Source organism: Pan troglodytes, chromosome 14 (genome assembly GCF_028858775.2).
Source record: "Pan troglodytes isolate AG18354 chromosome 14, NHGRI_mPanTro3-v2.0_pri, whole genome shotgun sequence".
NCBI lineage: Eukaryota > Metazoa > Chordata > Mammalia > Primates > Hominidae > Pan > Pan troglodytes.
Window position 1 is genome coordinate 18,834,498 of NC_072412.2, and position 25,804 is coordinate 18,860,301.

The 25,804-nt window shown below is 41.9% G+C and overlaps 1 protein-coding gene across 2 annotated transcripts in view; it reads left to right on the forward strand.

The window, feature by feature from the left end:
* The window catches only part of MPHOSPH8 (M-phase phosphoprotein 8), a 67,308-nt gene that overhangs the window by 18,585 nt on the left and 22,919 nt on the right, over positions 1-25,804 (forward strand). For both annotated transcript variants that reach the window (XM_009426674.5, XM_054664833.2), the window contains exons 2-6: positions 8,856-9,197; positions 17,384-17,539; positions 21,718-22,566; positions 23,696-23,795; positions 25,273-25,530. In XM_009426674.5, coding sequence (XP_009424949.1) covers positions 8,985-9,197; positions 17,384-17,539; positions 21,718-22,566; positions 23,696-23,795; positions 25,273-25,530 — 1,576 coding nt within the window. In that variant the 5' untranslated portion in view covers positions 8,856-8,984. The remainder of the gene's footprint in view (positions 1-8,855; positions 9,198-17,383; positions 17,540-21,717; positions 22,567-23,695; positions 23,796-25,272; positions 25,531-25,804) is intronic.

Below are 25,804 nucleotides of genomic sequence, written 5' to 3' on the forward strand. Positions count from 1 at the left end.
CACCTGCTGCCATACAGTACTTAAACTAGAAACTTAGGAATCATCCTTACCTCTGCCCTCTCCTGCCATGTCAAATTATTAACCAAGTATTCTTGATTTTGCTTCATAAATAGTTATCAAATCTGCCCCCATCTCTTTACTGCCACACAAAGCCATCCCTTTTCATTTGGATGATTATTAACAGTCTCTTTAGGCCGGGCGCGGTGGCTCACAACTGTAATCCCAGCACTTTGGGAAGCTGAGGCGGGCGGATTACAAGGTCAGGAGATCGAGACCATCCTGGCTAACACAGTAAAACCCCGTCTCTACTAAAAATACAAAAAATTAGCTGGGCATGGTGGCGGGCGCCTGTAGTCCCAGCTACTTGGGAGGCTGAGGCAGGAGAATGGCATGAACCCGGGAGGCGGAGCTTGCAGTGAGCTGAGATCGTGCCACTGCACTGCAGCCTGGGCGACAGAGTGAGACTCCGTCTCAAAAAAAACAAAAACAAAAAAGCAGTCTTTTTTTTTTTTTTTTTTTAAACAGGGTCTTACTCTGTCTCCCAGCCTGGAGTGCAGTGGTGTGTGATCACAGTTCACTGCAACCATGACCTCCTGGGCTCTAACAATCCTCCCACCTCAGCCTACCTAGTAGCTGGGACTATAGGCATGCAGCATGGTGCCTGGTTAATTTTTTTAACTTTTGCTGACATGAGGTCTCACTATGTTATGTTGCCTAGGCTGGTCTCAAACTCCTGAGCTCAAGCAATCTTCCCACTTCGGCCTTTAAAATCACGCTGGGATTACAGGCGTGAGCCACCATGCCTGGTTTATAACAATCTCTTAATTGGCTTTCCTGACTTTAACTCCTTCAATTTAATCTCCATAGTGTAGGTAGAGCAATTCTAAAATGCATATGTGGCCCTGTCATTCTGCCACTTAAAACCTTTCAGTGTCTCTCTACTGTCTTAGAAATAAATTCTAGCCTCTTTTACAAAGGTTACACAGCTTTTTATTGTTTACAATGCCCTGCTCACCCCTCCAGACTCACAAAACAAATAGTTATTTGGTCCAAAATGTCAATAATGTGTGTCAGGGTTGAGAAATCTAGTCCTAGAGGATGGGCTCCAGAAAATGAAGGAGTCAGCCACGAAAGAGGAAGAAACGGAACCCCCACAATAAGAGATCCAACAGGAGAAAGAAGCAAAAGAAATCCCCAGGATTTATACATTATAAATTAAGAGCAGTGACCAACACCAAGTTATTCCTGCTGCTGTTGGACATCTCCAACTTTGAAGGCTTCCACATTAGCCTGGTGCTTATCTTTCCTTCTTTCATTTTCCTAATGGTTAGGCTATTCCTGTGCCCACTGTCAGTGGTGACGGGGCAGCCTGAGAATCATATTCTGGGATTTCTGTCAGCTTTAGCCTTGGAGCTGGTCCAGAGAGGAACAAACTTCAGATGCTCTGAAAGTCTTAATATGGGCCAGGCCTGGTGGCTCACACCTGTAATCTCAGCACTTTGGGAGTCCAAGGCAGGCACACTGCTTGAGCCCAGGTGTTTGAGACCAGCCTGGGCAAGATGGTGAGACCCCATCCCTACAGAAAAATACAAAAAATCAGCTGGGATAGTGGCACATGCCGGTAGTCCCAGCTACTCAGGAGGCTGAGGTGGGAGGATCACCTGAGCTTGGGAGGTTGAGGCTTTAGTGAGCCATGATAATGCTATTGCACTCCAGCCTGGGTGACAGATTGAGACTCGGTCTCAAAAAAAAAAAAAAGAAAAAGGAATAGAAAGTCACAATTTGAAATAGATGGGACTGAGAGCCTCTCACATAGAAAAGTTGATCCTGCTGAAAAAGTGGATTAAAAAGGAATTTAGGGTCTTGCTTGTTGGTTGCTTCTGTCCCTGGAGTCTTGCATTTCAGTTTCCCTATTAGGAGGCTGGATTGGTAAAAGCCTACCCTGAGTGCCAGACTAGTCTGGGAGGAGTCTTACTACCGGGTTGTTGAGGCTCTTGTTTACACCTTGGGGAAACAGGCTTCCTGTAACTCTACCTGACTATTCTAGCAGACCTAGAATAGATGACGGGGGAGTGGACAGCTGGCAGCCAATAGCACCACTCTGTCTCTGCAACTGTAAAACTAAATTAACCAGGAATTTATCTGAGAGGTGTTGGGGTCTAGAAAAAGAACATCAGAACAAACCTAAAGAAATTGACAAAAAGGAATAATGAAGATAAAACAAAATAAGGAATTAAAGGAAAAAGTCAAATAGCAATAGATTGCTAGGTAAAACCAAGGGCTTATTCCAAAAAATAAACAAACCCTTGGTAAACCTGAGCAAGGAACAATTAAGAGAACCCAGGCTGGGCACGGTGGCTCACACCTGTAATCCTAGCACTTTGGGAGGCTGAGGCGGGTAGATTGCCTGAGCTCAGGAGTTCGAGGCCAGCCTAGGCAACACGGTGAAACCCCGTCTATACTAAAATACAAAACATTAGCCGGGCGTGGCAGCATACACGTGAAGTCTCAGCGACTCAGGAGGCTGAGGCAGGAGAATTGCTTGAATCCAGGAGGCGGAGGTTGCAGTGAGCCGAGATTGTGCCACTGCACTCCAGCCTGGGACAGAGCGAGACTCCGTCTCAAAAAAAAAAAAAAAAAAAAAAAGAGAGAGAAAACCCAAATACAGAACACCAGATATGAAGAAGGGGGAAAATACATATATGAATGAAATTAAAGAATTATAAGAGGCCAGACATGGTGGCTCATGTCTGTAATCTCAATACTTTGGGAGGCTGAGGCAGAAGCATCACTTGAGGCCAGGAGTTAGAGACCAGCCTGGGCAACATAGCGTGATCCTGCCTCTTCAAATAAAATAAATTAGCCAGGCATGGTGGTGCATGCCTGTAGTCCCAGCTACTCTGGAGGCTGAAGCAGGAGGATCACTTGAGCCCAGGAGTTTGATGCTACAGTAAGCCGTGATCGTGGCACGCAATCAGCAAGACCCTGTCTCAAAACAAACAAACAAAAAAACCCAAGCCGATTTATAAGATAATTCCATATACAACTTTATGCCCATACGTTTCAAAATCTCAGTGAAATGAACAGATTTCTGGGAAAATAAATAAATTATCAAAATTAGAACAAGATGTAAAAAGCCTGAATAACCTCATAATCTGTAGGGGAACTGCTCCATGATGGCCCTGGTCACCTTGCACTGTCATCATAGGACATACAGGCAAAAGCTTAAACCACAGCTATCCTGAGTCCTGTGAAGTATCACAGGAACACAAAAGGATGGGGCTTGAGAGGAGCTGCCATGGGGCTTCTCCCACCTGCCTCCTTTTCCCCACCAAGGATGCTGCCAGAGAGTTTCTTGTGGCCATCCAGTTCTGATGAGGTCTAAGGCTCAGGCTAAAAATCTCTGCAGCTGCAGTCTAACATCAGCTCCTCAGCAACGCGGTTATCTCACAACTCATTTCACAGTGATCTAGCTCCTTTTGCTTCCATGTTCATTTTGGGGTGTGGGACAAGGACCATGGGGAACTGACATCTTTGACTACCCTTCCTTTTGCTGTTTATGTAAGTAATAAACCATCTAAATCTAAAGAGGGGCCGGGTGTGCTGTCTCACACCTGTAATCCCAGCACTTTGGAGGCTGAGGTAGGCGGATCATTTGAGGTCAGGAGTTGGAGACCAGCCTGGCCAACATGGTGAAACCCCATCTCTACTAAAAATACAAAAATTCGCTGGTCCTAGTGGCAGGCACCTGTAATCCCAGCTACTTGGGAGGCTTGAGCTCTGGAGGCGGAGGTTGCAGTGAACCAAGATCGCACCACTCTACTCTAACATGGGCAACAGAGCAAGACTGTTTCAAAAAAGTTAAAGAAATTAAAGAAAAATAAATCTAAAGAAGGCTTGTTACATCTTTACTGGCTGGATCTGTTAGGTGATTTGGTCTTGCCTGCCCTGTGCTTGACATATTCACAGCAGATCAACTGTCTTTTCTTGGTTGGCCAGATTAAGTTATTTAAAAGATTGCAAGTGCCCAGTAGCACAGAGAGCATGGGTAAACACATACTTCCTTACATATTACTGGAAACAAATACAGTTGGTCCTCCAACTGCAGATCATTATGCGTATGATGGTTGCATCTGTACTGACCCATGTACACACTTTTTTTCTTGTCATTCTGTAAACAATACAGTATAACAAGTATTTACATAGCATTTACATTGGATTAGCTATTATAAGTAATCTAGAGATGATTAAAATATATGGGAGGATGTTCATAGGTTATATGCAAATAGTACACCCTTTTGTATCAGGGACTTGAGCATCTTTGAAGTTTGGTGTCTGCAGGACATTCTGAAACTAATTGCCCGTGGACATCAAGGGAGATTATACAAGTGAAACAAAATTTGGCAGTAGCTATTGTCTTTGTCTGTTTTCTGTTGCTTATAACAGAATACCTGAAAATGGGTAATATATAAACAAATAAAATTTATTTCTTACAGTTCTAGAGGCTGGATCCAAGGTTAAGGGAGGGGCATCTAGTGAGGGCCTTCTTGCTGGTGGGGACTCTCTCCAGAGTCTCAAGGCAGTGCAAGGCATCACCTGGCAGGAGGCAACACGTGCCAGCTGAGGTTTCTCTTCCCCCCTTACAAAGCCACTAGTCCCACTCCCATGGTAAGCCATTAACTCATTAATCCATTAATCCAGAATGGATTAATCCATTTATGAGGGAAATGCCCTCATAATTCAATCACCTCTTAAAGGCCCTGCTTCATGTGAAATGAGTTTGGGAAAGAAAAAACATTCAAACCGTAACATCTATCGAAATTTAAATCACTACTTTCTTTCACTCATAAATTCTACTAATAAGAATTTCACTTCTAGAAATTTATCTTACAGAAATATAGACACACACACATGCACTATATATATCACAGTTTATATGTAGCACCATATATTATATATGTAGCAGTTGTAAAACAATATGCAATAGAGCTCATTTTAAAGATTATGTTCACATGGCGTCAGGCACAGTGGCTCACGCCTGTAATCTCAGCACTTTGAGAGGCCGAGACAGGTGGATCACTTGAGGTCAGGAGTTTCAGACCAGCCTGGGCAACATGGCAAAACCTCATCTCTACAAAAATACAAAAATTAGCCAGGCGTAGTGGCCTGTGCCTGTAGTCCCAGCTACCCAGGAGACTGAGGTGGGAGGATCACTTGAGCCCAGGAGTTCAAGGTTGTACTGAGCTATGACCATACCACTGCACTCCAGCCCGAATGACCAAAAAAAAAAAAAAAAAGATTATGTGTGTGTTGGTGCTTATATGTGTATAGGCTAAAAATGTGTGATGTCATATTACAAATCGGTTATCTTTGATGAATGGGAACTTTATTTCTAAAATATATATGGTGTATATATGTATATAGTATTTTAGTGTGTGTGTATATATATATATATACACACTAAAATAGTATATACTGAAATGGCATATATATATATTAGAGACAGGGTCTTGCTCTGTTGCCTAGGCTGGAGTGTAGCAGCAGGATCATAGCTCATTGCACCATGAAACTCCTGGCTTTAAACATTCCTCCCACCCTGGCCTCTCAAAGTGTTGGAATTGATGTGAGCCATGGTGCCCAACACTTTTCTTTTTTAGAGACAGGATCTGATATGGTTAGGCTTTGCGTCCTCACCGAAAATCTCATCTTGAATTGTATTCCTCATAATCCCCACATGTCAAGGGAAGAGTCAGGTGGAGGTAATTGAATCCTGGGGGCAGTTTCCCCCATGCTGTTCTCATGATAGTGAGTGAATTCTCACGAGATCTGATGGTTTTATAAGGGGCTCTCCCCTGCTTCGCTCGTCTCTTCTTCCTGCTGCCTTGAGAAGGTGCCTGACTTCCTCTTTGCCTTCCACCATGATTGTAAGTTTCCTGTTGGGAACAGGCCCCCCGACATCTGGCCGTAAACTGGCCCCAAAACTGGCCATAAACAAAATCTCTGCAGCATTGTGACATGTTCATGATGGCCATGACACCCACGCTGGAAGGTTGTGGGTTTACTGGAATGAGGGCAAGGAACACCTGGCCCACCCAGGGCGGAAAACCGCTTAAAGGCATTCTTAAACCACAAACAATAGCATGAGCGATCTGTGCCTTAAGGACATGCTCCTGCTGCAGATAACTAGCCAAACCCATCCCTTTATTTCGGCCCATCCCTTCATTTCCCATAAGGGATACTTTTAGTTAATCTAATATCTATAGAAACAATGCTAATGTCTGGCTTGCTGTTAATAAATACGTGGGTAAATCTCTGTTCGGGGCTCTCAGCTCTGAAGGCTGTGAGACCCCTGATTTCCCACTTCACACCTCTATATTTCTGTGTGTGTGTCTTTAATTCCTCTAGCGCCACTGGGTTAGGGTTTCGCCAACCAAGCTGGTCTTGCCATTTCCTGAGGCCTCCCCAGCCAAGCTGAACTGTGAGTCAGTTAAACCTCTTTCTTTTATAAATTACCCAGTCTCTGGCAGTTCTTCATAGCAGTATGAAAAAGGACTAATACAGGATCTCACTCTGTGTCATCCAGGCTGGAGTGCAGTGGTGCTCAGGCAAGCCACAATCCTTCTGCCTCAGCCTCCCAAATAGCTGGGACTACAGGTGCGTGCCACCATGCCCAGCTAGTTTTTTTTTTTTTTTATCTTTGTAGAGATGGGTTCTCACTATATTGCCCAGGCTGGTCTTGAACCCTTGGCCTCAACATCTCAGGTGATCCTCCACCTCAGCCTCCCAAAGCACTCACTGGAATTACAGGTATGAGTCACCATGCCTAACAGATAGACAGACAGATATATATATATATATATATGTGTGTGTGTGTGTGTGTGTGTGTGTGTGTTTTGAGACGAGGTCACACTCTGTCACCCAGGTTGGAGTGCAGTGGCGCAATCTCAGGTCACTGCAACCTTTGCCTCCCAGGCTCAAGGGATCCTCCCACCTCAGCCTCCCTAGTAGCTGGGGCCACTGGCATGAGCCACCACGCCCAGCCAATTTTTTGTATTTTTGGAAGAGAGAGAGTTTTGCCATGTTGCCCAGCCTGGTCACGTACTCCTGAGCGCAGATGATCCTCCCACCTCAGCCTCCCAAAGTTCTGGGATTACTGGTGTGAGCCACCGTGCCCGGCCTTATGTATTTTTTAATTGAAAACTTTCATCATGAATATATGTCCTTAAATTTTATTTAAAAACACATAAAAGCAGAGAATAGTATAATAAACCTGTTAAGATTTAAAATATTTTAAATGTTGCCATGTTTTTCATCTCAAATCGTTACAAATCTAGAACAATCTTCTCCTCTCTCTTTTTCCTTTAACTGGAAGAAACAGTCAGTTGTCCAATAGGATATCCCACATTGTGGATTTGTCTGATAGTTTCCTTTTCCTCTTTCCCCTTTATTCTTTCCTGTAACTGGAAATTCCACTTAAAGGCCTGAGTATATTAAGGATCAACATTTTTGTTAACAGAAAGCATACAGTCTGGTTGTTCCACTTTTAGTAATGCTAACATTGATCAGTGGGCTTTCAAATGTGAAGCCAGATTTCCCCTACAACCAACAAATGATCTGTGGATCTATAGTGCCTTGTGAATATCCAGTTCCTCATCACCGTTTCATATAATGCTTTGTTCCTTAGATCTTTTGCACACATTATTGTGATTTTTCTAACTTTTCTTCTATATTTATCATCTGGAATTCTGTAAAAATGAGCTTTCTCCCATCAACTAATTATATGGGTAATATTTTTACAGTTTTAAAAATACATAATTGTTAGTATTGGTGTGTGTCTTCCTGGGACTCCTTCCTGTGAGTCCTAGGAAGGCATACTACACTCTACTGATCTTTGTATTCCTGTTACTAATGCCTACTATAGTGATGGTACATAGGATGTATTTAATAAGCTCAACGGTACATCATTTACTATCTGATTACAGTTGAGTGAAAAAAAAAAATCATTGAGCCAACTCAAAGATCTGGTGATCCTTTCCAAAAGGATTTGCCGAACCATAGATTATTCTTCAGTTAAAGCTCAGAGATTTGACGATGAGGCTCATCTTACAAATTAAGTCCACTGTTCAAAGAAACAAAAATAGAAAGCTTGATGCCATAAAGACTTCAGTTGCACATCCGAAATTCAAAGTGAGAAAAATATATTATCCTTAAATGTATTTTCCTAGCAGTATTTCGCTAACTTTGGGTGGTGTAATTTTTGTCAACTCTTCACAACCTGAACAAATACTTTTAATCACGTCCTTCTCCGATATTTTCAATGAAAAGGCAAAGGGCGCTAGAACTTGGAAAACGGATGCTTTTTAGGCCGCTAAATTTCCTTGTCTTTAAACAACACTCATTAAAATATAAGAGCGCTGTGAGTTATGTTTGATTGGATCATCCACACGTGCTAAACCTATCAAAATCATATATGACTTCTGGGAAGCCGTTCTGCTTGGCTGGGGTTTCGGCAGCAGCAGGGTTCCCTTTCCTAGAAAGTCCCCAGCTCTGGCCCTACCGACGTCCGCACCTGAGGCTTCCCTGCTGGGGGATCAGGCACTGTCAGCTCCTCGGGGCCGCCCTCAGCCCTGGGACGCCCTCCGCCCCAACAACCCTCCTCCTCCCCAGCGTCGCGCCACTCGGCGGCCTCGCCGGTTCCCCTCCCACCCTTGACCTTTTCCGCCACAGCTACAGAACGCCCAAGCGCTCTTCCGCCTAGGGTGCCCTCCCTGCCCCGCCCACCGGCGTCCCGCGGGCTCAGCGGTGCTACGCCGCGCCCGCCTTAATATGATTGGTTTTTGTTCCTGTCACTCTAGGATCCAAGCCCGCCATTGGTCGGCTTCCGTTACGCCGCTGATGTGGAGTAGGGCCGAGCGCGGAACGCGAGGGGCTGCCGGGGTGTTTGTCGCAACGGGTTTTCCTCGGCGGTTTGCGGAGCTGCTAGGATGGAGCAGGTTGCGGAGGGAGCAAGGGTAACCGCAGTCCCTGTGTCAGCTGCCGACAGCACTGAGGAGTTGGCCGAAGTCGAAGAAGGAGTTGGAGTAGTGGGCGAAGATAATGACGCAGCCGCGAGAGGAGCGGAGGCCTTTGGCGACAGTGAGGAGGACGGAGAGGATGTGTTCGAGGTGGAGAAGATCCTGGACATGAAGACCGAGGGGGTACGTGGAGGGGCCCCGGCGCGGGGCTGGGCGGGGAGCTCCGGGCCTGGCGGGGAGGACGCGAGCTGGAAACAGCACGGGCAGACCCAAAACAGGAGCGGGGGAGGAATGTGAGAGTTCAATGCAAGCACGCGAAATCGTGGGAAAAGCGAAGTGACATTTCCAACTGCACTCTTAGAGCTGAGTGTGTGAGGGAAGCTTCAGCAAATTTTGGAGGATTGTTTTGGCCAAAGAGACGAAGCAGTTTGGGATGTGGTGTGTGGTGATCACAAGGCTGCAGGCAGCTGGTGAAGGGAGCTGCTGCGCTTTGGAGTGATATGATAGTGAAGTAATGCTTCTCGTCGTAGTCCACTGTCCACGCCATCGTTACAGTGTTTTCCAAAACCGTAACCAACTCCCTGGTTTAAAATCTTCCGGAATTTTCATTTGCCCTTGGAGTAAAATCTCAATCTTACCCAGAGGGTGGCATTTAAAGGCCTTCATAACCTGATCAGCATCATCCCTCTCTCCCCTATGCGTTGTATAGCTCGCAGCCACACAGAAATACTTGGAATTCATCACACCATGCCTTGGTGTTTCCTGTTCTCCTGGCCTGGACAGTTCTCTGCCCTCTTCTTCTGGTGAAATCTTACTCAAATGCTTCCAAGGCCTCGGGGTGTAGCTCTCTGGGAAAGCTTTTTTTGACCCTAACCTCTGCAGAGTGAGGAGCTTTTCATCTCTGCTCTTTTTACTTTTTGTATTGACCTCTATGAAGGCATTTAAGCCATTACCGTTCTTTGTTTGTCTCTCCTGCTATATGTGGTCTCCTTTAATTCAAGGGGAAGCATGGACAATAAGAGAACAATCTGTTTCAGTAGATGGATGTGAGGTAACCAAAGGGCCCACAGTGGTCATTCTCTATGTTGTGTTTTCATTGTCTGTTATTTCCCATTGGTCATATGCTGCCTTGTGTCAATTTTTTGCGCATTCATTCAGCATTTTTTATCAACTACTGTATGCCAGGTGCTGTGTTAGGTCCGGACAATATAGAGATTTTAATTGAAGCATACACAGTTGCTAATAGTGGAAACTTTTCCTATGAGGAGTTAAGTAATTAAGAGCTGATGTCATTAATATTGTTATTTGCAATAAAGATGGAAATGTTTTTATGTATAATTTCTCCAAATATATTGTAAGCACTTTGAGGTGAAAGGAGGAGCCACTGTTAGACTATTTTGTATCACTTGCATTTAACACAATACCTGGCACACAGGAGGTATTTGAAAAATATTCGGCTAGGGCCGGGCGCAGTCAGTGGCTTATACCTGTAATCCTAGGCACTTTGGGAGGCCAAGGCGGACGGATCACGAGGTCAGGGGTTCGAGACCAGCCTGGCCAACATGGTGAAACCCCGTCTCTACTAAAATACAAAAAAATACAAAAATTAGCTGGGCGAGGTAGCGGGCGCCAGTAATCCCAGCTACTCGGGAGGCTGAGGCAGGAGAATTGCTTGAACCCGGGAGGCGGAGGTTGCAGTAAAACAAGATTGCGCCACTGCCCTCCAGCCTGGGCGACAGAGGGAGACTCCGTCTCAAAAATAATAATAATAATTTGGCTAGAAGGATAAAATCTTTAGAATTAAGATGATTCTCATTCATACAGTGTTTAATTTTGCTAGCCTCAAAGAATTGTAAGCACTGTATACCTAAAGCCTCACTAGTCTCAAGAGGGTGAAACTAAGAAACTTATTTGTGTAAGGCAATTAGGCTTTAGTGTTGTGAGTTAAAATTCAAGTTCTTGCATTTTTAGGTGCTCTTGTGAAGGAGTGGTTTATATGATTAAGGGTGATATGGTTTGGCTGTGTCCCCACCCAGAATCTCATCTTGAATTGTATTCCCCATAATTCCCACGTGTCAAGGGCGCGACCAGGTGGAGGTAGGATCGTGGGAGTGGTTTCGCCCATGCTGTTCTCACGATAGTGAGTCTCAATCTGGTGGTTTTATAAGCGTCTGGCATTTCCCCTGCTTGCACTCACTCGATCCTGCCACCCTGTGAAGAAGGTGCCTGCTTCTCCTTTGCCTTCCGCCATGATTATAAGTTTCCTGAGGCCTCCCCAGCCATGCTTAACTGAGTCAATTAAGCCTCTTTCCTTTATAAATTACCCAGTCTCGGGTATTTCTTTATAGCAGTATGAGAACGGACTAATACAAAAGGTGTTAGCGGAACAGGACTATTGCAGTTTTCTGTTTTCACTGCTGAGTGAACCAGCCGGTTGGTTAGCCACCTAGCCATTGACAAACTTAAGGGTCCTGCTAGCGGTTTGTTAGGCCTCCTTATAGTCTAGTCTATAGTCTATAATCAGAAACACTTACAATTGATTCACTTTTTACTAATTCATAATATTTCTTGATTCTAACTATATGTATGAATAATTAACATAAGAACTGTGGAAATACATACATACACCACCATTCCAAATCATTATTTATAATTTATTTGGGGTAATAGAGTAAGCAGAGAATTAAATTCTAATAGTGTATATTGCTTAATTTCCTTTTTTTTTTTTTTTTGAGACAGATTCTCTGTTGCCCAGGCTGGAGTACATTGGCATAATCATGGCTCTCTGCAGCCTTGACCTCCCAGGCTCAAACAATCCTGCCACCTCAGCCTCTCGGAGTAGATGGGACTATAGGTGTGCTCTACCATGACTAATATTTTAATTTTTTATAGAGATGGGGTCTCCCTACGTTGCCCATGCTGGCCTTGAACTCCTGGGCTCAAGTGATTCTCCACCCTTGGCCTCCCAAAGTGCTGGGATTTACAGGTGTGAGCCACTGTGCCAGGCCAATTTTTTAATTTTTTTAACAAAATTTTAAACTGTTGCTCTAGTGTATATGATCTGGTAGAATAGGGGTCTGCCTTTTAGTTTGGCTCACTGATTAAAGGAAACTTTGGCTACCAAGAAATAGACTGCTTCTGGAATTTTGAAGTCAAATTTATAAATCCTAGGGCTATCATGCAATTTCCTTATACATGGCAAAACCCTGGACAATTTTTTGGATTTACATGACTCCATACAAAGACGTGGAATTCAGGGATTTCATCTGTATTTATATACTGCCATGCTCCTAAAACTCAGAAGGTTCCTGAAACATAGTGACCACATTCAGTAACTATTTGTTGAATGAGTGAATGAATGAAGCACACCTGTTGAAGGGTAGCAATTATCAGTAAATTAAATCTGGAGCTATAATTAAGATATGTTCCTTAATACTTGAAAATTGTTCTTAATACCCTCCTCATCAATTAGGTCATATTTCACTGATAACTAGCATTAGATTTATAACTATGTTAATGTAAAAGGTACTTTTCTAGTCTCCACTGTTTTTTAAAAATTATCAGAAATGTAAGAATTAGATAGACTCTCATATACCTTCACCCAGATTCTCTAGTTGTTAATCATTTATTTATCTTTTTTCTGTTTATGTACATTTTTTTCTGGCCCATTTGAAAGTGGTGTTTTTAAGGGCTATGTTGAATAATGCATTTACCACTATTTTTATGCACACACACAAACAAGGATCATTTTTGTTCCCATGACCCATTACTGATAAAATTAGCTGATAAAATCCACCTGCCTCGGCCTCCCAAAGTGCTGGGATTACAGGCATGAGCCATCGCTCCTGGCTCTGATGTTTATTCTAAAACCAAATATATTGCTTTCTTTTAGGCAGTTCTGCATACTATTGACTAAGATTTCTTTTCTTTCCCCCCATTCATGCAAGCTAAGAAGCTGTCTTCTTAGCTGTGCTGTCTCATCTTTAATTTCTTCAGTTTTAATTATGCCTTTACAGAAGACAGAAGCTCTTACAAAGTTGTATACAGGCCGGGCGCGGTGGGTCACGCCTGTAATCCCAGCACTTTGAGAGGCCAAGGCAGGCGGATCACGAAGTCAAGAGATTGAGACCATCCTGGCTAACATGGTGAAACCCCGTCTCTACTAAAAATACAAAAAATTAGGTGGGCATGGTGGCAGGCGCCTGTAGTCCCAGCTACTCGGGAGGCTGAGGCCGGAGAATGGCATGAACCCGGGAGGCGGAGCTTGCAGTGAGCAGAGATCGTGCCACTGCAGTCCAGCCTGGGCGAAAGAGTGAGACTCCATCTCAAAAAAAAAAAAAAAAAGTTGTATACAGTAGTTTTCCTTTTGTATATTATTTTGCCCAAAAGAATATGCATATATTCTCAATGGATAAAATCACCATCTTCCCACCCATTTAATGTAGCTGAACAGTAAAAATAAAACTGTATTGCTGAACAATAAAACTGTACTGATGTACTCTTAACTATTATTTTAAAATTTTAAGGCTTTTCAGGCTTATCTTTAAAAGTTAAGATTTTGAGGCTGGGCACGGTGGCTCACACCTGTAATCCCAGCACTTTGGGAAGCCGAGGCAGACGGATCACGAGGTCAGGAGATCGAGACTATCCTGGCCAACATGGTGAAACCCCGTCTCTACTAAAATACAAAAAATTAGCCAGGCGTGGTGGTGTGCACCTGTAGTCTCAGCTACTCGGGAGGCTGAGGCAGGGGAATCACTTGAACCCAGGAGGCGAAGGTTGTGGTGAGCCGAGATCGTGACACTGCACTCCAGCCTGACAGAGCAAGACTCTGTCTCAAAAAAAAAAAAAAGTTAAGATTTTGAATTTGTTCTTTTTCTGATATTTCTTGAGTTCAGATTCTACTCAGTGCTTGTACTTGATCTTTCTACACAGATAACTGAATGATTGAAGGGCAGTGTGGGTACAATTGAAGGGTAAAATGGGTGGGGAGCAGTTCTTGGCACTTCACTTGGAAAGTTTATTGCCTTGGTGGTGGTGTGGAGAAAATCAGGCAAGTGTTAAGTGTGTAGCTAGAATGGTGCTAGCGGATCTCTTGAGGTCAGGAGTTCAAGACCAGCCTGGCCAACATGGTGAAACCCCATCTCTACTAAAAATACAAAAATTAGCCAGGCGTGGTGCTGGGCACCTGTAATCCCAGCTACTTGGGAGGCAGAGGCAGGAGAATTGCTTGAACCCAGGAGGCAGAGGTTGCAGTGAGCTGAGATTGTGCCACTGCACTCCAGCTTGGGCAACAGAGCGAGACTCCGTCTCAAAAAAAAAAAAAATTTACCATAGGGTTTTTAAAAGGCAGCTTGGTATGGGAGACATGTGGGAGTGGTGCTACAGGGTCTGTGTGTCTTTGTTTGGATGGCTATTTTGGCTAGTCACGCATCTGGAGGTCTGGTTGGCACTGGTGGTAGCCTAGTTGCTTGCGACTCCTCCTGAGCAGGAGGATTCTACAGTGCCTGGTTTGTTTGAGATTAGCCTCTGGAATGTCTTTTTTTTTTTTTTCTTTTGAGATGGAATCTTGCTCTGTCACCCAGGCTGGAGTACAATGGTGTGATCTCAGCTCACTGCAACCTCCGCCTCCTGGGTTCAAGTGATTCTCCTGCCTCAGGCTCCTGAGTAGCCAGAATTACAGGCACACGCCACCACACCCGGCTAATTTTTGTATTTTTAGTAGAGACAGGGTTTCACCATGTTGGTCAGGGTGGTCTCAAACGCCTGACCTCGTGATCCACCTGCCTCGGCCTCCCAAAGTGCTGGGATTACAGGTGTGAGCCACCACACCTGGCCTAGCCTCTGGAATTTCTTAAGAGCATAATTAGATAAGCATGCATTGCTGGAAGAGAGTGTCTAGAGAGGAAAGGAATGCAGGTGTAAGAGAGGAGGGAAGGAAGAAAAAGAAGGTGATTAAAATATATTTTAAAAACTGAGGTCCCCAGTTACAGATGCATTGCCAAATCCAAAGTCGTGAAAACTTATTCCTGTGTTAAGAATTTTATGGGCCAGGCGCAGAGGCTCATGCCTGTAATCTCAGCATTTTGGGAGGCCGAGGCGGACAGATCTCTTGAGCCCAGGAGTTTGAAACCAGCCTGGCCAACATGCCGAAACCCCATCTCTACTAAACAATACAAAACTCAGCTGAGCATGGTGGTGCCCACCTGTAATCTCAGCTACTTGGGAGGCTGAGCGATGAGAATCACTTGAACCCGGGAGGCGGAGGTTGCAGTGAGCCAAGATCGCACCACTGCTCTCCAGCCTGGGCGACCCTGTCTTAAAAAAAAAACAACCAAAAAAAAAAAAAAGCTCTGGGGTAAGACTCTGGGTTTGAATTTCAGCTGAACTACCCATTAGCTGTGTGATCTTTGACTACTTTATCTAGAAGCTTTAGTCTCCTCATCTATAAAATGGGTAATACTACCTAGTTCATGGGGATGTTGTAAATATTAATGATGAACTCATAAATGCAAAGATTTAGACAGCGCATGGCACATTGTAAAGCAGTTGATGAATGTAATTCTTTTGATTTCCCTTTAACCATTTAAAAATATAGAACAATTCTTAGATCACAAGGTGAGCAAAAACAGGAGGCAGGCCCTGCTGTAGTTTGCTGACCCCTGATACAGAGAGATGGACTCTTGCATCTGGTGGAGTGTAAATTGGAGCATTTTTTCTGGAAGGCATTTGGCAGTGTGTTTTAATCTTTAAATGGCTTGCCCTTTTTTTTTATTTTTTTATTTTTTATTTTTTTTTTTGAGATGGGATTTCACTATGTTGCCCAGGCTGGCTTCGAACTCCTGAGCTTAAGCGATCCTCTCACTTCAGCCTGTCAAGTATCTGGGACTCTAGGTGCCTACTACCACGCCTGGCTGCCATCAACCCTGGAAATGGCTAGGTTTTTTTTACCCCATTGACCTCCTTTCTGGGAATTTATTCTAACAACTTAATAAGAGATACACAGGGATATTACAGCTTTATTTTTAAGTACAAAAAAAATGGAAATGATCTAAACAACCATCGTAACAAAGGGAGCGTTTTTGTACTATTTTTTGTTGTATTTGTATGATGGAATAATCTTAAGTCACTAAAGAGCGTTTGAAAAGTTATAACAAAAAGTGCTTGATACGTAAGTGAAAAAGCAATATTAAAAATTATAATATTATCCTAATGTTTTAAAAACATTCTAAATATGTATTAATGTAATAGGTGAAGGAAATAGATCAAATTGTTTTCAGTATCCATTTATTATTTGGTTCTTCCTATCTTTCCTATTTTTCATTGCTTTTCAAGAATTACGTACTGCTTTATGGAATCAGAATAGGACTTCAGTCTTTGGTTTATGAAAAACAGATCAATAATATACTGTTTTTTCTTTTCATTTCTCTCTTTTGTTTTCCACACCAGGATCTGGCTCTGTTACCCAGGCTGGAGTGCAATGGCACTATCTTGGCTCACTGCAACCTCTGCCTCCTGGGCTTAAGTAATCCTCCCACCTCAGCCTCCTAAGTAACTTGGACCACAGTTACATGCCACTGTGCCCAGCTAATTTTTTTTTTTTTTTTTTGAGATGGAGTCTCGCTCTTTTGCCCAGGCAGGAGTGCAGTGGCACAATCTCTGCTCACTGCAACCTCCGCCTCCTGGATACAAGCGATTCTCCTGCCTCAGCCTCCCAAGTAGCTGGGACTACAGGCACGTGCCACCATCTTTTTTTTTTTTGAGACAGAGTTTCGCTCTTGTTGCTCAAGCTGGAGTGCAATGGCGTGTGATCTTGGCTCACTGCAACCTCTGCCTTCTGGGTTCAAGCGATTCTCCTGCCTCAGCTTCCGAAGTAGCTGGGATTACAGGCGCCCACCCCCACACCCAGCTAATTTTTTTGTGTTTTTTAGTAGAGAAAAGGTTTCACCATGTTGGCCAGGCTGGTCTTCAACTCCTGACCTCAGGTGATGCGCCTGCCTCGGCCTCCCAAAATGCTGGGATTACGGGCATGAGCCACTGCGCCTGGCCCATAATTTTTGTATTTTTAGTAGAGACGAGGTTTCACCATGTTGGTCAGGCTGTTCTCAAACTCCTGGGCTCAAGCAGTCTGCCCACCTTGACCTCCCAAAGTGCTGGGATTATAGGCATGAGCCACTGCACCTGGTCAATACTTTTTTTCTTAAGCCACTTTTCTCAGGAGATGCGTGTACTTTAGAATGTGAAAATTTCCACTTAGAAGCAATTTTCAAGTTCTTTCATGTCTTCTCATCAGTCTTTTTTTTTTTTTTTTGGAAATTTAATCAAGTTAGCAATCTGCTTTATTTGCCTCCTTTTATTTTCTATAACAGGGTAAAGTTCTTTACAAAGTTCGCTGGAAAGGCTATACATCGGATGATGATACCTGGGAGCCCGAGATTCACCTGGAGGACTGTAAAGAAGTGCTTCTTGAATTTAGGAAGAAAATTGCAGAGAACAAAGCCAAAGCAGTCAGGAAGGATATTCAGGTACTATGTTTTGTCTCATATTTGTTTTTACATACATAAATTTATTGTAAATTTTAACTCTCAAAGTATGTGTAGTAAATGATTTACAAATAACAAAGTGTACAGTATTCTTTAGTGTAAATTCCATGTAGCCAATTCTCACAGACTGCTTTCAGTGATTTTTGCTGGGTTCTTCTTTCTGTACCCAACCTACAGTTGCAGTTGACAAACAAGAATAGTTTGGAGATGAATACTGATATTTTCCTTTAAGTTAAGAGTAAGGTAAAGGTGGAGAAAAAAGAGACATGCCAAACTATCATTTGTTCGTCCATGATATGAGCAACTTGTTTTTGTATATTTATTCTGCATTATTAACTATGTCTTATGCCTGCTTTTCCTGCTAGTTAAAACAAATTATCTGGTGAGGACCTGGTTTAAAAAAAAAAAAAAAAAAACTTAGAACTATATAGTGAAGATATCTCACATTAAGAGAATGATTCTCATGATTTTATAGGCTGAACATTGATCTTTCTCCCTACAATTGAAGTTTCAACTATGTTTTTTAAAATACCTAGTCTTTTCTTAAATGACCAAAACAATATTAGTTTTGACTGTGTGTAGTAGTTGTTAATAATAATAGCAATAACAGAAGTGCCTGGCATTTATTGAGCATGTGTGTATACTACATAACTACCATACACTGGGTCAGCACTGGTTTAGTAAGTGAAGCAATCACTTAGTAAAACAGGTGTATTTATAAGATGACCACTGGTCTGTCATGAGCTTTGAGTGATGTTACGTGACACTAATGGACTTCTACTGAACTGTTTTGTCAACATCGTAGTATTTTTAGCTTTTTTTTCTTTTTTGAGTAAACATGGAGTGTCTCATAGGGGCCAGACCCCTAAACAGTTACAGTTACGGAAAGATAGGTAAAATCTATTTTCTGCACTTGATCTGTCTTCAGGTTATACGTAGATGTATGATTTTTTTCTTTTCTTCTCATTTATTTTTAAATACAGAGTCTTGCTTCTGTCACCCAGGCTGGAGTGCAGTGGCACAGTCATGGCCCACTGCAGCCTCAACCTCCTGGGTTCAAGTGACAATCCTCCCACCTCAGCCTCCCAAGCAGCTAGGACTATAGATACACGCCACCAGGCCTGGCTAATTTTTTTTCTTTTTTCCAGAGACAGGGTCTCTCTCTATTGATCAGGCTGGTAGGAACTCCTGGCCTCAAGTAATCCTCACACCTCGGCCTCCCAAAGTGTTGGTTGGGATTACAGGTGTGAGCCACTGTGCCCGACCTGATTTTTCTTTTAAAGATGGTACCATATACTAATTTTGCCCTTTGCCCTTCCTTTAAAATAATCTTTTATTAATACATATTTTATTCAGAAAACAAATATGGGTATTTTTTTTGGCACCAGTACATTCTCAGAGATTCTTTTATTCAACATGTTACTATTGGTGCTAAAATTGTTGCACATTTAGCTGGAACCCCTTCATACCAGCCCCTGTGTCCTGGCGCTCCCACTCAGGGTAGCACTGCTCTCTTTTTTGGCACAGTGGCACATCCCAGCCTCAATAAATCCATGCTGACCTCTGTAACTCGGCCTGTCACCACAGTGTCTCCACAGAGACCTACGTGTTCTCCCTTTTCCTACCAGGAGAACCCTGGTCACAACAGTATTGCATGTCCTCATTTACTAAATCTTACAATACAGAGAAATTAACCTCAGATTTGCTATGCCCTTTCTACTGTGAATGACAAACAGTATTTGTTAATCTATTTGATAAAGTTCCACATTCATTTGTAGTTCTTTTTGTTCTTAGAATATATGTACTGTTTAATGTTCAGAAGTTACTTGAATTTTTTTTTCTGTGTGGTTATCAATTTTATAAACAGGTTCATTTGTCTGTTTGTATTCAGTTTTAGGGTTCCTCCGTCCTTGCTGATGCAATTTTGTTCAGTATGTATAATACTTAATGTGGTTCAAAGGATAAAACTAGAAATTAACTAGGACCTATCTTCTCCCTGCCCTCTCTCTCCCTCTATATCTAATTTGAAATACTGTCCTTTACTCCCAGTTAATAACTATAATCAGCAAGCATAATATTCCTTTAATATGTTCTCACCACATCTCCCTGTTATTTCCTAGATACACTGTACCTTGTTAGAACATTTAGTCACACATACTACAGTCTCTCTTATAACCCTCATTCAGTCTTAGTCCTAGAAGCAAATACATAATTAATGCTTTCCACCAGTCCTTATGGTGATGTTTGTCCAGTCATTTTTGGTTATCTGAAGTTCATGCTTTAGTACCGGACGTCTCAAAGTGTGGACTCCGGCAGGAGCATCAGTCCCCAGCAGAGGTGCATGCAAGAGTTTGCGACCCACCTCTGTGGTAGGAAGGCTCTTGAGAACAATATTCACTGACTTCTTTTGTTTCCTAACAGTGTGTTGGCAGCCTTTCTATCTGAATGCCAGTTGCAGATTCCTTAGTGCACATTTTCTTTTCTCAGGTGTCTTACTGTGTTAATCCATTGTTATCTGGCACAAAACATTGCTCTTGATGACCAGTTGAGTTTATTTGTCTTGTAAGTGACTTGGGGTCTTTTTGCCTGATGCTCCAAAGTTTTTGTTTGTTTTCTCTTCTGTTTTATAGACATGTCTTTTTGGTATGCTTTTATTGCTTTTAGGATAGTCAACCTGGCTAATTTAAAAAAATTTTTTTTTTAGATCTTTTGTTTCTGTCTTCTCTGGCCTACTTGGTTTGGAATCTAATCCTGGCAGTTTTTCCTCCTTGTGGGGCTTGGTCCTGGAAGTCCTGAGGAGAGCTTCACTGGTCCCTTTTGCAGGGCCTGGGAGGGGTCAGCCACCTCTCCCCTTCTCCGCCTTGCCCAGTGCGCAGCAGGCCCCACCCCACAGCTGCTCTCTCAGGCAGCAGCAGCCTGGGCTTTTCCAGATTGTTGCCTTCGCTTCCCCTGAGTGACCATCCACACCACATGGGCCTTACCACTGTTTTAGTTTTGGTAAGGCCTGTGTGGTATGGACTTGGGACTTACTAAAACCAAAAGCTGTCTGTGGGGAGTTTTGTTTTGCTGTCCTAGTTGCCTTGTTTTTTATGAGGTGATTCAGGGAGATTGGAAAGGTTAAGCCAGTGCCACCATATTCCCACTTGTTAACCTTGGTGGTGTCCATTTCTTAGGCAGTGCAGGGAAGACATTTTTAAAGTATATCTGGCCAGGCGCCGTGGCTCACCCCTGTAATCCCAGCACTTTGGGAGGCCGAGAGGTCAGGGGTTCGAGACCAGCCTGGACAACATGATGAAACCCTGTCTTTACTAAAAATACAAAAATTAGCAGGGTGTGGTGGCGCGTGCCTCTAATCCCAGCTACTCGTGAAGCTGAGGCAGGAGAATCGCTTGAACCCAGGAGGCAGGGGTTGCAGTGAGTCACTGCACTCCAGCCTGGGTGACAGAATGAGACTCTGTCTCAAAAAAAAAAAAAAAGAAAGCTATCGTTTCCATCCCTTCTCTCTACCCCCAAGTCATTTAGGATAAGGTGGTTTTGGGAAATGGGAACAGAAAATACTTTGCATAGTGTTTTTGTGTTTATACAAGTACTTTATTCTTAAGTTTCTTTTTTTCAATTTTAAAATAGGAAAATATTTTTTCATAAGCAATATTTCAGATAACACATGAACTTGGGAAGTAAGATTTGTGTGCAGTCTTGCTTGTTCTGTACATAACTGTCAAACGTAGGAGCAAGTTTAAGGACATTCCAGGATCCAGGGTCTTAGAAAACGTTTTGTATTTGCATTGGTAACTACTTTGTTGGCAGACAAGAAAGTCTGTAAAAATTACTTTCTTGGTGGTTTTGGAAATGTTGAAATTCAAATCATTTATAGCCCACCATACCTGAGTCCGTTCACTCCCACTTTGGGTTGGGCGCTCAGCAGCACTGAGTTTCTATGCACCCCTGCCTTCCAGACTCACACTTGCCCTCACTGCCAAGACCTGTTTGCTGAGTCAGAGATAGAGGTAGCATACGATTTCAGCTTAGGTAAGCAGTTTTAAGAAGTTGAGATTCTGCTTGGAACAAAAAATATTCTTACCAAATTTCATTAGTACTACTTTTCAAAACCTTTAAAATCATATGTTAATGAATATTTTAATCTGTTTTGTATTTTATAGAGACTATCCTTAAATAACGACATATTTGAGGCGAACTCTGATAGCGATCAGCAAAGTGAGACAAAAGAAGATACTTCCCCAAAGAAGAAAAAGAAAAAATTAAGGCAGAGAGAAGAGAAAAGCCCAGATGATCTGAAAAAGAAAAAAGCAAAGGCCGGGAAGCTAAAAGACAAGTCCAAACCAGACCTGGAGAGCTCCTTGGAAAGTTTAGTTTTTGATTTAAGGACAAAGAAAAGAATTTCTGAAGCCAAAGAAGAACTAAAGGAGTCCAAAAAGCCCAAAAAAGATGAAGTAAAAGAAACAAAGGACTTAAAGAAAGTTAAAAAGGGTGAAATAAGAGATATAAAGATGAAAACAAGAGAAGATCCCAAAGAAAATAGAAAAACAAAAAAAGAAAAATTTGTCGAATCCCAGGTGGAATCTGAATCAAGTGTACTTAATGATTCCCCCTTTCCGGAGGATGACAGTGAAGGGCTACATTCCGACAGCAGAGAAGAGAAACAAAACACTAAAAGTGCAAGAGAGAGAGCAGGGCAGGACATGGGGCTGGAGCATGGCTTTGAGAAGCCCCTAGACAGTGCCATGAGTGCTGAGGAGGATACCGATGTCAGAGGCAGGAGGAAAAAGAAGACCCCGAGAAAGGCTGAGGACACTAGAGAGAACAGGAAGCTAGAGAACAAGAACGCTTTCTTAGAGAAGAAAACTGTGCCTAAAAAGCAGAGGAATCAAGACAGAGGCAAAAGTGCTGCAGAGTTAGAGAAGCTGATGCCTGTATCTGCCCAAACGCCAAAGGGCTGGAGGTTGAGCGGGGAAGAGAGAGGCCTCTGGTCCACGGACTCAGCCGAGGAGGTAAGGGCCACGGGAGGCAGCAGAAAACCCGTGTTGAGTGGTCAAGACATTTCACAAGCAAGGAAAGGGAAACAGTCAAGCTATAAGAAAGTGTTTATGACCATGGGCGGTCATAAATGAAGATCCTCCAGCTTTTGGACACCGCAGCTTATCTCTTAGTCTCTGGTTTGTTTCTCTTAGAATGATTATGACTAGAAAATTAAAGGCTAATTTGTGAACAAAAATCAGGATGGTTTTTAGAGGTACTCAGATGATATATGGAGCATTGTATACTCAGGTTTATAGCTTCATCAGCTTATTTTATTAACTTTTCACATCCTGCTTGGTCATTTCCCCTGTTGTCTTGAGTATACCACTATTAAATAATAGGACACAAACTACATTAACCAGTATTTTAATGCTTATTAAAATGTATTTAATAGAGAATTTGTCCCATTATAAAAATTATTTTTATATGGCTTTGCAAAATGGATATATTTTCCAAATTATGAGAGTATTTATATATGCAATATTTATCAAGGGCTATAAAAAACATCATTATTTTCATCCATTATTTCCAGTTTTGGGAATGTATTTTAAGGAAATCATTTTAAAGAAGGAAAAGCTGTGCATACATAGTTACTTATGGCAGTATTATCTTCATTAGTGCTACAGCAAAATAGAACAACTTAGAAAATGCAGTGGAGAAGAAAACCCTACATAAATGTGAACACAGTCATGTAAAAATATGTGTGTAATGTAAACAAAAATGAATTTTAAAAAAGATTATCCATGTAAAAGTACGAGGACCAGAAGGGGGAACATGGAGAAGTACAATAGTCATGGTTGGTTAAGACTATGGGTGGAAAACTTTCTTATAATTTTCTTTTTTTTTTTTAATAATAAAATTCCTAAAAGAGGGTTGGAAAACTGATGTTGGGTTTTGAATTTGATATTTTGTGAATTATTATATGGTTGACTGAGGAAGCAAAATTCTTTTGTGTGAAGAGGATTTAATGATCAGTTATCATGTACCACAGTATACAAGGGTGATTCCCTGAAGCCACAAACCTGTATTTTCCGGTTCTCAAATAAATTTACAGTGTCAACTCTTTATCCATTCTTGTTTTGGATATCATGTCATTTTCAGGACAAAGAAACCAAAAGAAATGAATCCAAAGAAAAATATCAGAAAAGGCATGATTCTGACAAGGAAGAAAAAGGCAGAAAAGAGCCAAAAGGATTAAAGAGTGAGTGTAAATATTAACGTTTTGCCATTTACGTTGCTATCTTTTATACAAATAACCAGTTACCTAAATTTATTATATAAAAATTTATATAATTTTTTTTCCTTATTTTCACCTTGTTTTTCCTTTTTAATATGATGAGGGATCTGATTAGAATTACTGAGACTGGAAATTAGTTGTGGCAGAAAAATCAATGTGTTTTTATAGCAGATGCTAAATTTAAAAACTTTTAATATATTCATTATATGTAACTCTGTGTCATTTGTGTAAATATAATATTGAATACGCATTTTGGATCACTTCAAGATAGACCATAATAGAAAATCCATTATATATATAAATATTGGAACAAATACTTTATATTTCTTGAAAACAAACAAAAAAACACCATTACGGTGTTTGAATAAACCCTAGCAGATAAATATTTAGTTTCTGCAGCAAAAGTACTTGGAACACATGTTTTCTGGCAAACAGTGGTTCTAAGAGATGGATGATTTTCCTTAGGTTTTCTTACTGAAAGCTGTATGTAACTGAAGTAATATTAAAAGTAAGTTTTTTTCTAAGCCTAGGCTGGTTTTGGCAGTAGAAGCAGGTGAATGAAGTGGCAGGAGCAGTGGCTGTTTCAGTGGGTCACACATAAAGTGGCTGTAAGACTGTTGTTCAAAGCAAAACAAAAATCTTAAATGCCTTCTATTCTTCAAAGAATGACTAGAGGTTCAAAATACTGTAAAACTGGACCTGGCCTTGTTAACCGTTTTTCCTCCTAGTATCTTGTATGTCAGTTTCAGATACATTTTTACTGTGAACATACAGCCTTAAATGGAACTACTGTTTGTCCCATTCATAAGGGTACTCACTAGAGTCCAGTTTTCAATATTCCCTGATAATAAAACCTGACTGCTGTGTACCCAGAGTTTATAATAAAATTCATCCTAATTCTCTTCTTTTTGGGGTTATTTCTTATGTCAGGTCTAGTACCTGCCGGTTTTCTTCCCACTTTCTTCTTTACTTAAAAGCTGGTAGCATCAGGTACAGTTTTACCAGGTACACAGGCAGTGCTCTGGCACCCTGCTGTTTCCCTCACTTGCCACCAGAAGCCATTTTGGTACAAGCTTCAACATCCAGCTATAGACAGTCTGGTGTCTTTAGCTGTGGGAAAGGTGCTGGTGTGACTTGGATCACTCTGAGACTCACTGCCTTCAGTAGGCCTTTGTCACAACTGCAGGTGAGTAGTTCAGAACATCTGCTTAACAGCCATTCACACTGGACATCCTTTCTGAATATTGAGCAGCCAGTAGAAAGACCAGCTGAAACGATTTTGTGGCTTTGACAGTAAATCAGACCAGGCTTTATAAGCAAGGTAGATGTTAGTAAAAATTAAGAAAATATCTTGTTGCTTTAACACTAAGTTAGATTTTCTTTTGAATGTAACAGAAATTTGTGACTCATACTTAACCATCTATTTTAATTTTTTCATTAGCACTTAAGGAAATCAGAAATGCATTTGATTTATTTAAATTAACTCCAGAAGAAAAAAATGATGTTTCTGAGAATAATCGGAAAAGGGAAGAAATACCGCTGGATTTTAAAACCATAGACGATCACAAAACCAAGGAAAACAAACAGTCACTTAAAGAAAGGAGAAACACCAGAGACGAAACGGATACTTGGGCATACATTGCTGCAGAAGGTGATCAGGAGGTTTTAGACAGCGTGTGCCAAGCAGATGAGAATTCGGGTGAGTTTGGAATCATTTTGCAGAATTTTTCAAGGTAGTGCACCATATTATTTTACTGTACTCTTCTCTGTATTTCTGATCTCAACGATCAAAAAATAATGGAGTCGAAGAGTTTATTTGGATCTCCTGAATAAATAACATTTTATATTGAAGACGGGTCATTCTGTGACTTCTCAATGGATCAAACAATTTTTCTGAGTTCCTATAATGTTCTCAGCACGTATAGAAATTAAAAGATTTCTGATTTTCTACCTTACCTACTCTTACCTGGCAG